At 35.8% G+C, this 12,874-nt stretch overlaps 1 protein-coding gene across 4 annotated transcripts; it reads right to left on the bottom strand.

Annotated features, from left to right (window-relative positions):
* Positions 1 to 1,315: 1,315 nt before the first annotated feature.
* On the bottom strand, positions 1,316 to 11,389 carry LOC107018605 (ATP-dependent DNA helicase Q-like 5). 4 transcript variants are annotated; one of them, XM_027916940.1, is made up of 20 exons: positions 10,099 to 11,389; positions 9,956 to 10,009; positions 9,378 to 9,487; positions 9,035 to 9,247; positions 8,866 to 8,944; positions 8,701 to 8,754; positions 8,510 to 8,584; positions 8,256 to 8,402; positions 8,029 to 8,073; positions 7,846 to 7,940; positions 7,634 to 7,763; positions 6,888 to 6,986; positions 6,571 to 6,626; positions 6,380 to 6,482; positions 4,528 to 4,656; positions 3,220 to 3,389; positions 2,883 to 2,907; positions 2,683 to 2,798; positions 1,996 to 2,087; positions 1,316 to 1,623 (listed from the first exon to the last, which is right to left on the bottom strand). In XM_027916940.1, the coding sequence occupies exons 1-19, from the start codon at positions 11,326 to 11,328 to the stop codon at positions 2,000 to 2,002; spliced, it is 3,018 nt and encodes a 1,005-aa protein (XP_027772741.1). In that variant the 5' UTR covers positions 11,329 to 11,389; the 3' UTR covers positions 1,316 to 1,623; positions 1,996 to 1,999. The 4 variants fall into 4 exon arrangements, with proteins under 4 accessions (XP_027772741.1, XP_027772742.1, XP_027772740.1 ...); XM_027916941.1 differs by having other exon boundaries at positions 1,316 to 1,617; XM_027916939.1 differs by having other exon boundaries at positions 1,316 to 2,087.
* Positions 11,390 to 12,874: the final 1,485 nt, after the last annotated feature.

The following is a 12,874-nucleotide window of genomic DNA, read 5'->3' as shown; positions in this document are numbered from 1 at the left end:
CCACCCCACCCCGCCCCACCGGCCACCCACCATTCTTCTTCTTCTCGTCGACCTGAACTGCAACCTCCATGCTTCTTCTTCTTCGTTCCCTTTTTACTGGCCCCGGCGTCTCAACGCCAGTCAACAATAGTCTCCAGCCTTTTCTTCTTCTCCATTGAATTTTATCCATATTTCACCATCATTGTCAATCTAAGCTAATTTCTCATTCACCTTTCATTCTGATTGCATCAAAACCTTCTATTCGTTATCTTTTATCTTCTTTTCACTAATAATTATTTAGGCCGCCAATTATTTATAACAAATTACAAGAAAAAATAATTTTTTTACAGAAAAGATAATCAATTGCTTCATTGGAATATTATTTTTATCGAAACAATGAAACTTTGCCAAAATATATAAGACTTTAATTAGATTTACATAGAAAAAGAAAAGAAAAAGAAAAAACACAAGAAGAATTTGAGGGGATCGGGGAAAAGATGGACGGGGTGGGTGTGGGTATGGAAAGAGATGAGAGTAGTTGGAGAAAGGTATGTGGGAAGAAGATCATTTTTTTTATTTTAAATTAATTATTTTTATGCATTATTTATTAATTAGGTTTATTAATTGAAAAGAAAAAAAAAAGATCATTTCCAATGATTTCACGCGCTTGGGGACTGTGAAATACAGATTTTTTGCCACGTAAGCCATTTGTGTCCAATAGGAACTGTTTTTGAACACATAAGGTGTTCAATAGGTATGAGGCTAATTGAGGTGTCTAAGTGAAATATACGGACAACTTTAAGGAACCGCGTATGACTTAAGCCTTTTAAGTATGCATTTTAGTTCCAGTCAAATACATGCACACATTTATGATTTAACATGCATAAAGTAATACCATGCATCATTCAGTAATGGGTTAGGGTTTGAGTAATAAATCATATCAGAATTATTGGCTCATAATTTAGTAGGCATCCTAGTTGCAACGATTAATGGCTTGCCACATCACTAAAATTTTGGGCTATTAATTCTTAAAAGATATTTGTGATCTCTTTAAGATAGCAATCAAAATATAACGAAGGATATAAATAATTTATTTCACATAGTTCAAGAATAATTTTAACCGTTTTTCAAATAGAAAATAAACATTATCGTTTCACATTCACTTTGAATCAATTGTGCTGGGCAAATAGCACTAAGCAAAGGGATATATAGTTATTCCTACCAATCATTTACTTAATAGAAACAAGCGTCATCACAAGTCAGACAAGAAATTGCAAAGAAACAGAATTCCACTGTGGATGAATATTGAATAGTGCAACTAAGGCATTATACTATATTTTTTAACCAGAACTGCACCTTTTTATAAATACAAATAAATAATACAATACAAAAGAAGTTAGTACAATTTTTATACATCATTTACCCATCCCTTTAAGAACTAGCTCTAGAGTACAGTCAAAGAATAAATGTGTTGCCATCACATCAATAGTTGCTGGCTGATGCAGCTTTTGTGCTATGGGTTCAGCTGGACTCAGTATTCTCGAGGTATGTATCCATCAACTACAAATCCTGGATCCGCCTCTAACCATCTACTAGCCTTCAATCTTGAACACGGAAAGGTAATCTGCAAGGTATATCCTTTCCCTATGAAAGAGATCAGGTTAGCTAGCCACTAATGGATCTGTTCTAATGAAACAAATTGTGAAATAGAACTTGCGTCATTTGCAGGATACAGTTGATGTGTAGCTTTTGTTTTCTTCAAGTATTTGCCTTTGGAAAGTATTAGAAGTTCTTAATGTTGTGAATCACCTAAAAGTGCTAGCAGAAAAATGCCACCTGTATGCATTCCTACTCATGCAAGCACAGGAAGAAAAGAAAAGAAAGAGGATATAGCTTTCATGCTCAATCAAAGGAGACAAGAGAGAACTATAACAGCATATCTTAGATAGCTGATGGTAGTTCACCATTTTGTAGCATTTTAAGTCAAATCTCAATGTGTCATAACATGGGGATAACCTCATTAAAGAGCATCCTTCCCTACAAGTTTCATGAGCTCTGCCTTTGCTGCTTCGGTTATTGCTTTGAAGTCTGTTTGCATATACCTTCCCCTGAAACCAGAGAGCACAGTGAGCTTCTTCAGTATACTTGGTTGAAGATCTTGAATATAAAAGTGAGAGGGTTCAAGAGATTATTATGTAGGGAACTCTTAAGTCAAAAACGAGAGAAACACAAAAATAAACTAATTTTTCTAAGGGTCAAGGATATTGATCATATTAGTAAGATTAGCGAGAAACCGTTCAGCATAACATGACTTATGTAATATCCAAGGATGAAGAGGTTGAATTTAAACACGAGGTTTTATAGGAATTGTTGAAAATGAAAAATGCCTATACTATTTTCTGTCCTTTTTTCTTCTGGTTGGGTGGAGGATAATAAGTGGATTGAAATCACTAAGATTCTCCTGGGGAACTCATGAGTGACCTGATTCAATATCAGATGAGTTTCAAACTGACTAGGATGACAAAAAATAATCATTTTGACAGTACCCTTGCTAGTCTGCAATCTAGCCATGTTTCTTTCCACAGCTATAGGAAGAAAGAACTTTGTGCATGTATGGGTGTTGTAAATGATAAATGGTCATATTAGGACCAAAAAGATCTGAGCATATTTTTCTTAAAAGATACAGCTCTAGAGAGGATATACCAGAAGTGAGTTCTCGACCAAACAGCAGACGGGAATGCTGGACTTGCAATACCATGCAATATCCTTGCAATGGCTCTGGGAGTAAATTTGGCATATGAATTGCACTGTAGAAACACCTGTTCCATAAAACAAGTGATGAAAACATTAAGACTGCATTGTATTTCCTCCTTGACAAAACTATTTGAGAAAAAAAAAATTACCTTTATGTCAGCTGTCAAAAATGGGCTGCAATTTAGAAATTGATTGCATTAGCACTACAGATTGACATCTTTGCGAGAAGAAATGATGTTGTATATGAAAAACACAAACTCAAGAAAGCGTAGAGATGGATAGAACTAGTTAAAAATCTGTAATGGAAAAATTGAATAAAAATATTCTGATCCCATTCAATGATATAAAAGATGACACAAAATAAGATACTGTACTGGATGCCTGAAATCATGGTAGCCAAGACATCCAACGACATAAAAATTAGCAGTTACATCTTCCTATGTATGGCCAAAGGGAAAGTCTAGAAAGTTTGACAGGCTTTCTCACCTGCTTCCACCAATCCTCTTAGGAACCTCAACTTCAGTACCATTTACAAAATATTCTGTAATCTTCCTTTGCAAGCAAGGTGTATGTTGATGGTCACGGCAACCATGCACTTCGTCACATGCTTCTGTTGCAAATACAGCAGCATCATACATTGTGTCCATCTTCCTTACCTACGTCAAAAGGCGAAATCACAAGACTGGGAGACAAAAAAAAGTAAGAACATTATATGTCATACAAACTTGTATGCCTAACATATTGCATTAACAGCAGAAAGCTATATTAAATCCCTTGAACATGTAGGCAATGACAGCCTGGTGCTCAGGATTGGCCTGAGTTATATGAATCATTTTGTGGTCACTCACATGTAGCATAGGTAGCAACTAACGCAAAGTCATGATAATTTTTGTAAGCGATAACGGGCTAAAGGAAATAGAGGCTTAGCTATTATCTCTAAATTGAATGTGTTTTAAAATTTTAAAAACTTAAAAAATAATTGTTTGCATCATTCCTGCCACACCCAAATACTAAAAAAAAAAATAGCCAATAAATGATAGAATAGTTTTGCAGGAACAATAACTCACTGGAGGAACTAGGTTACTATTAACATACACAGTTATTGGTCAATCAGTTGACAGCTTCATGAATAAATCAAAAGCCCTGTAAATATCTGTACAGTACGTGTTGTATAGTCAAAAAAGTGAATCCAACTTTGGGTGATATGTGCTCAGTCTCTTATCTAAGTATAGTAAATTTCTCATTCATATCTTGCTCCAATATCAAGAACCCAACAATTATTTTATGTTATACGTAAGAGGAAATATATTTTGATATTAATTTATCATATACTTCAACAGGGGGCAGAATAACTATGATTTCTCTTGCCAAGAAGTATAACAAAAAAGAATAGTGAGAACTAGACAAAAAGGCTAGTAAGGACTTGGGACAATAAGCTAGAGGTCAATGGGAAGTCACCTTCTATCAACACTAATCTCAAGTTTGGGACCATCCTGATACATCGAATTATAATTCATGGAAGAAGCATGACCATGTATGCTTTAAAAATACATTGGTGTGGCACTGAGTTAAAACTGTTCTGACAAGCCTGTGCAAGTTCAATGAAACTGTTCCTATGACGAAAATCATCATCACATTTAAACAAGATCCTCCTCCTTTCATCTTGAACCCAGCTCTGGGATAAAGGGTTAGGGAGGAAACGCAGCACAAGGGAAGGGGGAGACGATAGAAAGAATTGCACCATTGAGGAACATGAAAGAGAATCAAACTGCGGTTATTAATCAAGACAGTCACCTTACAACTCTCAACTTCAGATAACCACTTTGTAAGCCATGTTGCTAAAGAACAGATATCCTTTGGGGTGTTCATGATAACATAACAATAAGCTTGATCCTTCAGCTCATACCTGACTTCCCCCTTAATCTGAGATAGGAAAGATAGAAACTTATTTGTGTCAAATAAACAAGAAAGTGTGACAAATTTTAAACTGAAGATTGCTTAAGAGCATCAAATATTGATGTTAATGTCACCATTTAAATAAAAATAGCAGGCATGTGAAGTGCACAAACAAATGGTTAACCAGCCATGCACAAATGCAGAAATACTAAATTTCATAAAATTTATGTCGTTCCTTTAATACTTCAAGTGTTCAGAAGGTAAGCCTTAAGAAGTACTGCACCAGAAGAAAGAATCATATGCTGAACATAAGTGTATTTATTTAAGTACAACATAGTGGCTGGAATTCACCTAAAACTATAAACTGGAATTCAGCTGGTGCATAATTGTTTGTTCCAAGTCAAGTAAAGCAGTATTGCTGAATGCTGATTACTTCTAATAATTCTTCTTAAGAAAAATGAGAAGCATGAACCCAATGCTTATATTAGTCATGGTTATGGGAAAAGATAGATTGGATTTTTATAAAGCACAAGAGCAATTAAAGAAATCATTTCAAAGTAGCAATGCAACCATATGGCACTGGAGTATAGAGGATAATCAGAAATTTCTGGCCAAAACTAATAAACAAGTGCAAAATCAAGGTAGGACACGGATGGAGAACTTAATCTGGGAGGAAGTTTTGGTGGTACAGGCTGCACTCAAAGATAGTTTTCCTGACCTGTTCAGCTTGAGTCTACAGAAAGTGGCCACTGTCAAAGAGAGATGATCAGGGTTGGAACTTAAGGTTCAGGAGACCTTTATATGACTGGGAGGTGAACAAGACGGTCGAATTTTTAAACATCCTGGAGCAATGCAAGGATCTAAATAACAGTGAAGACAAGCTTTTTTGGGTTCCAGACAAACAGGGGAGATTCTCAGTTGGATCAGCTTACAGAAACATCCAAAGGGCACACATTCAAGTAAGCTACGGGCCGTGGACAATGATATGAAAAGTTAAGTTGCCCTTCAAGGTGGCCTGTTTTACTTGACTTTTTAGCAAAACAGGCTGCTCTCACTCAGGATAACCTTGTGAAGAGGGGCTTCCAGCTGTGCTTTAGGTGCTCTTTTTGTGAGTATGAGGCAGGGACAATATTCATCTCTTTTTACATGTAGGGAGACTGAAACTTTGGCAGATTTTCATCAACATAAGGGGCATCAGTTGGTCTATGCCAGGGAACATAAAAGAAGCTTTGGCATGTTGGAATAGGTATGGGAATCAGCCAGGGCTGAGGGCACAGGGAAGAATGGAAGATTTTCCAGCTTGCATTTAGTGGACTATTTGGTTGGTAAGGAACCAGAGATGTTTTGAGAACAAGTGCTGCTCTATGGAGAAGCTGAAGCTGAATTGTTTGGTTTTATTCTATTTTGGTATAAGAATGAATATCCTCATGAAGATGAGGATATGCCTACTAATTTGATTACTTACGAGTTCATAGGAGGACAGTTACACTAATGTGTTTTTGATTGTTAGTACTACTGGAATACTTACTGAGCATTCCTTTGTTTATAGTACAAATTACCTTTTCTCAAAAAAATATCTTGAAAACCATCAAAACGATGACATAGAACACCAATATCAATCTGGAATAGCAAGAAGGAAGTCAGGAAATTCAAATATAACTTACAGCTATATGTCTAGTTTTTCACTGATATGCACTAAAGACCACATAAAAGAACCACTGTCCTTATAATAGCTGCATATGGAACTTACCTTCAGAGTTTGCAAATGGTTTGACAAGTCAACAATTTGCAGTCCAATGCTGTTAGCTACACTTGGTATGTCAAATATATACTGCCCATCTTTGATCTCGGAGCTAATATCACGAAGTGCATAGCATTAGATATGAATAAATTTGTGAGGGCATATAATTGTTCTCATATGAAACAAAAAAAGTTACTCACTTCTTCAGAATAGCAGCAACTACAGCATCTTTCATAGCTAGCAATGCAGGTGAAGTCTGCAATAAGTTGTTAAGGTCATGACGTATTTTCAAAAATAGAAGCCAAAATAAAAACAGCAAAAGAGGCAGCTAACCACTTTAGTTGTCTTTCTAGTTCTTATATTCACAATATTCTAGTCTTACAGGTTTAATTTTCACGGAAGAACATTCAAATCAAACCCAAAGTTAGAGCAATTGAAAGTATAAATCGCCCATCAAAATATAAAAATCAGCCAACTGTCCGCTGCACTTAATCATGCTAAATTAACTTTAACTAACCTGGTGGAAGTTCAAAGTGCATGTTACACTCGTCTGTGGGAGCAAGTGTAAGTATTGGACCTCACCTAGCTCCAATTGTGTTAAAATTGTTAATATTACCTGGAAGAATGAAAAAAACAGCTCTTCAGCATCTTACTAAGATAAGAGAATATACAAGATTCAGTTCTGATCTGTGCCATCCCACATTTGTACTAAAATGGGAACCTATTTTCACAGAAAAGGTGTACACGGTTCAACAAAAAATCAGAAGGAAAATACCCAGGACATGCACACAACACATGGAGTGACAGTTTATTTTCTATCACTAATTTTTTAATGATGATTAATGTAAGTTCCCATAACAGTTGAAGATGTGTTCTAGCTCTTCTGAAGCAATGACTTAAAATGTCAAATACTGCATGTACAGGACAGTATCACCAAAAAGAAGGTGTTATTGTTCAGGATCAAGGATTTTCTTCTTTTCATGTCCAGTGTTCCATCAAGTTGTTTCAATGATTAAGAGTTGCATCAATACATTGCAAGTCATAAACTCAAATGCAGCCTAAATCAGTTGTGACTATGCTCAAGGATATATGAAGAGAGGCCCCAAGCCTTTGGGTTGCAAATATATTGTCTTGAAAAAGTAATTTCAACCCAGAAAAGATCAAACTGTTTTCTGGTTGGTATAGAGTAAGTTTATCGGCTAGTATTAGAAGCAATTACAGAATTGCTACTCAGCATGCCAATTTAAATGAGAGAACAAGTACCTCTTCTTTCATATCAAATTTACGACAAGCAGACTCTTTAACTAATGAACATATTATCCCAGCAGAGGTTGTGCTGCCACTGAAAATTTGACACAGCAATTTGTTCACCACATACTCGTCAACACCATCACTGAGTAAAAATAATATCAAAAGATTTAGAATCTATAGACTCAAACAAACTCTACGAATGTTCAGAGTTTTTGTTCTGTCACCTGTACATAAGACTGCGAATCTTAAAATAGGAAACATCATCAAAAAACAGATGGCAGTAAGAGATTCTACCATCACGTCCAGCACGGCCAATCTCCTGCACAGGTAGCATTAATCTTATAGTTAAAAAAGTTGCAGAAGTCAAGTATCTCTGAATTGCAACTGTCATGAGAATAAATAACGACCTGGACATACTCTTCCAAGCTTTCTGGTAAGCTGTAATGTATTACCTGAAATAGAAGCATTTGGAACGTCTTAGTATGAATGCATAGGACTCAGACACAATTGAAGTGCACTTGTAGCCAGATGTAATGACAGGTGATGAAAGATATCAAAAGGAACTGTGGACAACAAGCAATCTCAAATTAAAAGCAAAAAGCTAGTCACTTCTTATAATTACAAGAGAACCCACGTTGAGTTGAACTGAGATCCGGAACCATCCACTAGCAGAATAAGTATTTACGGACAAAATGCTGAATATAGGAAAACCAAGATCAAATCTTACAGCTTCAATATCCTTCTTATTGAGTCCCATGCCGAATGCCACAGTTGCAACAACCTTCCAGAAAATATTGATGCAAGTTAATGAAGCTTCCTTCATATCAAAGGATAATATTTATTATCTATGAATTAAAATGAACATATAATAAGCATTGTTTCTCTCACCACTCTTATCTTGTTTGCACAAAACAGTTCCTGCGTACGGCTCCTATCTTTTGCGAAAATTCCACTGTGATAACTCTGAAAATCAATTTAAACTATAACTTGTTTAGCCTGTTAGGCGTCAAACATTATACATTCTGGTGCAGGTAAGTGCAAATTATTTACAAAAGTAGATCAAAAGGCAGAGACAAAACCTTTGCTGAGATATTATTGTCGCATAGATATTTGCAAATGAAATCAGTTTCTGACTGTTTACATTGACGATGGAAACAAGAAACACAAGTTAAGTGGCTCATGTGATACAGTTACAGAAAAAAAATATTCAAATGACAACATCACAGACAAATAGCAAGCAACACCTGAAATTTGCAGTAAATGATAATGCTTTTAGCCTCTGAAAAGGGGGAAGACTTCAGCAAGGTCATCAAATCTTTCATCCTGAAACCAATTGAGTAATTTTTGTAGCTTCCATTTATATTTTTTGAGGTTATTCAGTTTGGGTGGGGGAAAAGATTATACAACACTTGCCTGTTTTCGCTCGAAGATACTGATAACTGCAAGTTATCCCTTGGTTTCACTACTTGGATAAGATTAGTTGATGGAATATCCAATGCGTGCATCACATGATACAATGCTTTAGTAGTTGCTGTTGCTGTCATTGCAAGTATGCATTGAGCCTTCAGTTTATCCCGCAACAATGATGCTTTAAGCCGCATATATGAAGGCCGAAAATTGTGTGACCTACCAAAATGCTCGTGATTGTTGATACCATACGAAAGAGACATTTAAACAAACAAAAGAAAAAAGGAAAAACATGACAAAGTTGCAAAAGCAAGACAAAAAAATGTAAACTTGAAAAGCTCTGACTCACCATTCAGAAACACAGTGGGCTTCATCAATAACCACAAGTGAGATTTGAGTGTTACAAAAAATGGATAAAAAATCCGAATTGAGAAACCTCTCTGGTGAAACAAAAAGGACCTGAAACATAAGCATCAAAATATATTTTGAGAAGGAGACGGAAGAAAGAAAATGACCTCAGAAACCTGCAATCATATCTTGATTATAGTATTACATTGAAAAACAGCTAATCAAGAAACAATAAAGAGAATGGAAATGAGCATGTAACACATCAACACTCAAATTCAATAAAATTTTCATATGATCATCCGAGATACACATTAAATTATTTAAACTTAACAAGCATACGTGTGAGAATGGACTAAAGTTACTTTGATCATCTACTGTTTAATTGTATTCTCCTACTAGTACAGGTATGTGGTAACTCTTCCCTCTAAGGTTTAGGCAAAGTCAGAAGAAATCACCCAAGAGTTTTGCCTCAGCTGGGATTTGACCCTGTCACCTATGGTCTTCTTTCTAACTTCACTAGCTGCTAGGTCACACATTTGGGCATACTCTAAAACAACTTTGGAGGCAGTAAAAGCTTACCTTAATGGATCCTTCTTCTAGTAACCTAAACGTTTCCGAGACCTCCTCAGGTGTCTGCAACAGTGAAAAGATTAAGTCAGGAACTACCTAAAATGCCATTAACTCTAACATCTCCAAAATCGCTAAATATGTATCTGTTAAACCTGACTGCTACACAAAAGACCACCCTCAACTGCAGCGGGCAGCTGCTTTAACTGATCAATCATCAAGGAAACCAAGGGGCTAATAACGACGGTAACTCCCTGCAAAACCATTGCTGGCAACTGATAACACAGCGACTTCCCAGCACCTGTTGGCAAAACCAACATTGTAGATTTCCCTGAAAGCACCATCTTGAGTGTCTCCAACTGCCCATCTCTAAATGAATCATACCCATAAGTGAGTTTCAACAACCTCAACAAATTCTCATCTGACGCCTCATTTCTAACTCCCATCACAGCTTCTTCAATCAACTCTGCATCAAAACCCAATCTTTCCCCTCTTCCCTTAACTTCCACAACCAAACCTTCTTCATCACACAAGCCATTTTCCCCCTCCTTACCTTCAACTCTAACTTTCTTTTTCCATCTCCTGTAGAACTTTTTACCACTTGATGAATTAAAATTCCTTCTTTTGAATTTGGATGCAAACTTTTTACCATAACCATTTATGTTCAGCCTTACAAAGTTACCTTCATTAGCACATTTAACCTTCTTTACCGGCAATGAAGACAAAGACGACGCATTGCTCCCTATTAAATTAGGATATTTCCTCACAGCTTTCGCCCGACAACCCGAATCAACTGCTTCCTTTTCATTCACTTGGACCAACTGGGGGTCAATAGAACCAGCTTCAACAGGCTCAAAATTGAGAATTGTTTTGCGGGTTTTCAAAAATGAAGCAAATTTCGGTAAGCACAAGCCACCTGCAGGAAGAACTTCACCGGAACTATTGTCATGGGACAAAACGGCATTTACCGAACGGTGGATTTGGAATGGCAAATCGGAGAATTTTGGTGGCGATGATGGATTTTGAATTTGGGTTTCCTGGGTTTTAGAAGAGGACGCAAATTTCGAATTACATGAGCCTCCAGAAGGTGGAGCTTCACTAGAAACGGTGTCGTTTGGGTGAATGTGGACCGGTAAATCGGAGAGATTCTGTTGGGTTTGAATGGTGGTATCGTCCTTGGATTTTTTGGGTTTTTTGGTTGAGATTTTTGGTCTTAGCATTGGGCGGGAAAATTTTGAGGAAATGGTAGAGGTGTTTTTGGGTTGAGTTCTTGATTTGGCAGTAGCAAGAAGAGCACGGCGCGACGGGAACTGTGGAGGTGGAAGAGGGTGACGTGGTGGTGTTGAGGATACGTGAGAGCCATCGGAATCGGCGTCGGAATCCATGGGAGAATGCTCGGAGTTGGAAGACGGGCACTTTTGTTCTCTTTTCCCGCCAATAGGTTAATGTTGTCCGCACTAATTAAAAAAAAAAGGTTTTTGACGTTTGCAGGCCTTAAAATTGTCCGCATAATTTATCTAAAACACTTTAATTAAGATTAGTACATGTTACATACTTTTATTATTCAAAGTATTTATTTGACACTTTTCACTGATATGGCAAGGAAGGTGTAATACACCTTCATTCGGCGCGTCAGAACGTATTTTTAATTTTTTCTAAAAAAATCTCTTTCTTTTTCCTTCTTCCTTCTTCCTTAGTCATAACTTCTTCCAAAATCAATATCATCTCCATTGTTGCCGCCGCCAATGTTGCCACCACCACTCCCCACTTTTCTTTAAATTTGTTGGATACTGCAATCTTATTTATTGGGAAAAAGTATAGACTCATAAGATGATTACTCTGTTTCTTCTTCAATTCTTTTTACTTATTGAAAAATATATCTACCAAATCAGATTTAAAATAAAAGACGAATCACCTCTCCTTCCTCCTTTCTCCAGGTCTTGCTTAGATGATTATGTAGTCATGATTTTATTGATATCTAAAATTATAAATGGTTCATATTTTGTAGGTTAATGTATTGATTAATTTTTATGTATATTTAATTTGCTATTTTCAACTTTTAAAAAAGAAGAACATATCTAAAACAAATTATTGGATTAAGAGGATTTGAAGGTGACGACGGCTATGGTGGAGGACGGAGCTATGGTGATGGCAACTATGATTGATAGTAAATTTGTCTCTACTTCATAGAAATTGTCAAGGCATCATCAGACATTGCACAAAGTTGCTTGATCTGTAGCTTGGTGGATGACAACTTTAAATTTTTCTCTTTTCCCCCCTCAAAATGCCACATGTATGTCATTGATTTGTCAATTTTCCACGTAATCGTGAGTGTATTACACACATTTCATATTTTAAGCTAATTGTCAAAAAAATGTTCAAAAGGGCTTAAATCTGAATTGGTAAAAGTGTTTAATAGGTACAAGTTTTAGTTAAGGTGTCTAAGTGAATTATGCGGACAACTTTAATGCGCCGTCGATGACTTAAGCCAAAAAATTGGTTATCATATACCCTCAATTTTGTCATTTAACTCTATTGAAGTGGTTCATATATACTCCTATTATTACAAATTGGCTCACATATATTCCTCAATTTTATAAAAGTAGCTCGCATATATCCATGTCGTTATAAATGTATTAAAATTATTTTTTTAAAATTATGTATTTGGCTTTTTTAAGATATAAATTACTTTTTGAATTTTTTGATTATTATTATTTGAGTTTTAATTCTTGTTTCATTCTTTAGAGCCAAAATACGATAAATAAAAAGAAAGAAGTGTGAACGAAAAAAAGATAAAACTAATTTCTTTGCGGCTATATTGTAATTTAGTTCTTATATTTCTAAAAAAAAAAATATGGAATCTATAATAAATTTTATAATAAAATAAGTGAAAAATTCAAATTTAATCATCGAAATAATCAATTCAAATTA

The sequence above is a fragment of the Solanum pennellii genome, chromosome 5, assembly GCF_001406875.1.
Source record: "Solanum pennellii chromosome 5, SPENNV200".
Lineage (NCBI taxonomy): Eukaryota > Viridiplantae > Streptophyta > Magnoliopsida > Solanales > Solanaceae > Solanum > Solanum pennellii.
This window is presented reverse-complemented; position numbering and strand designations above follow the sequence as displayed.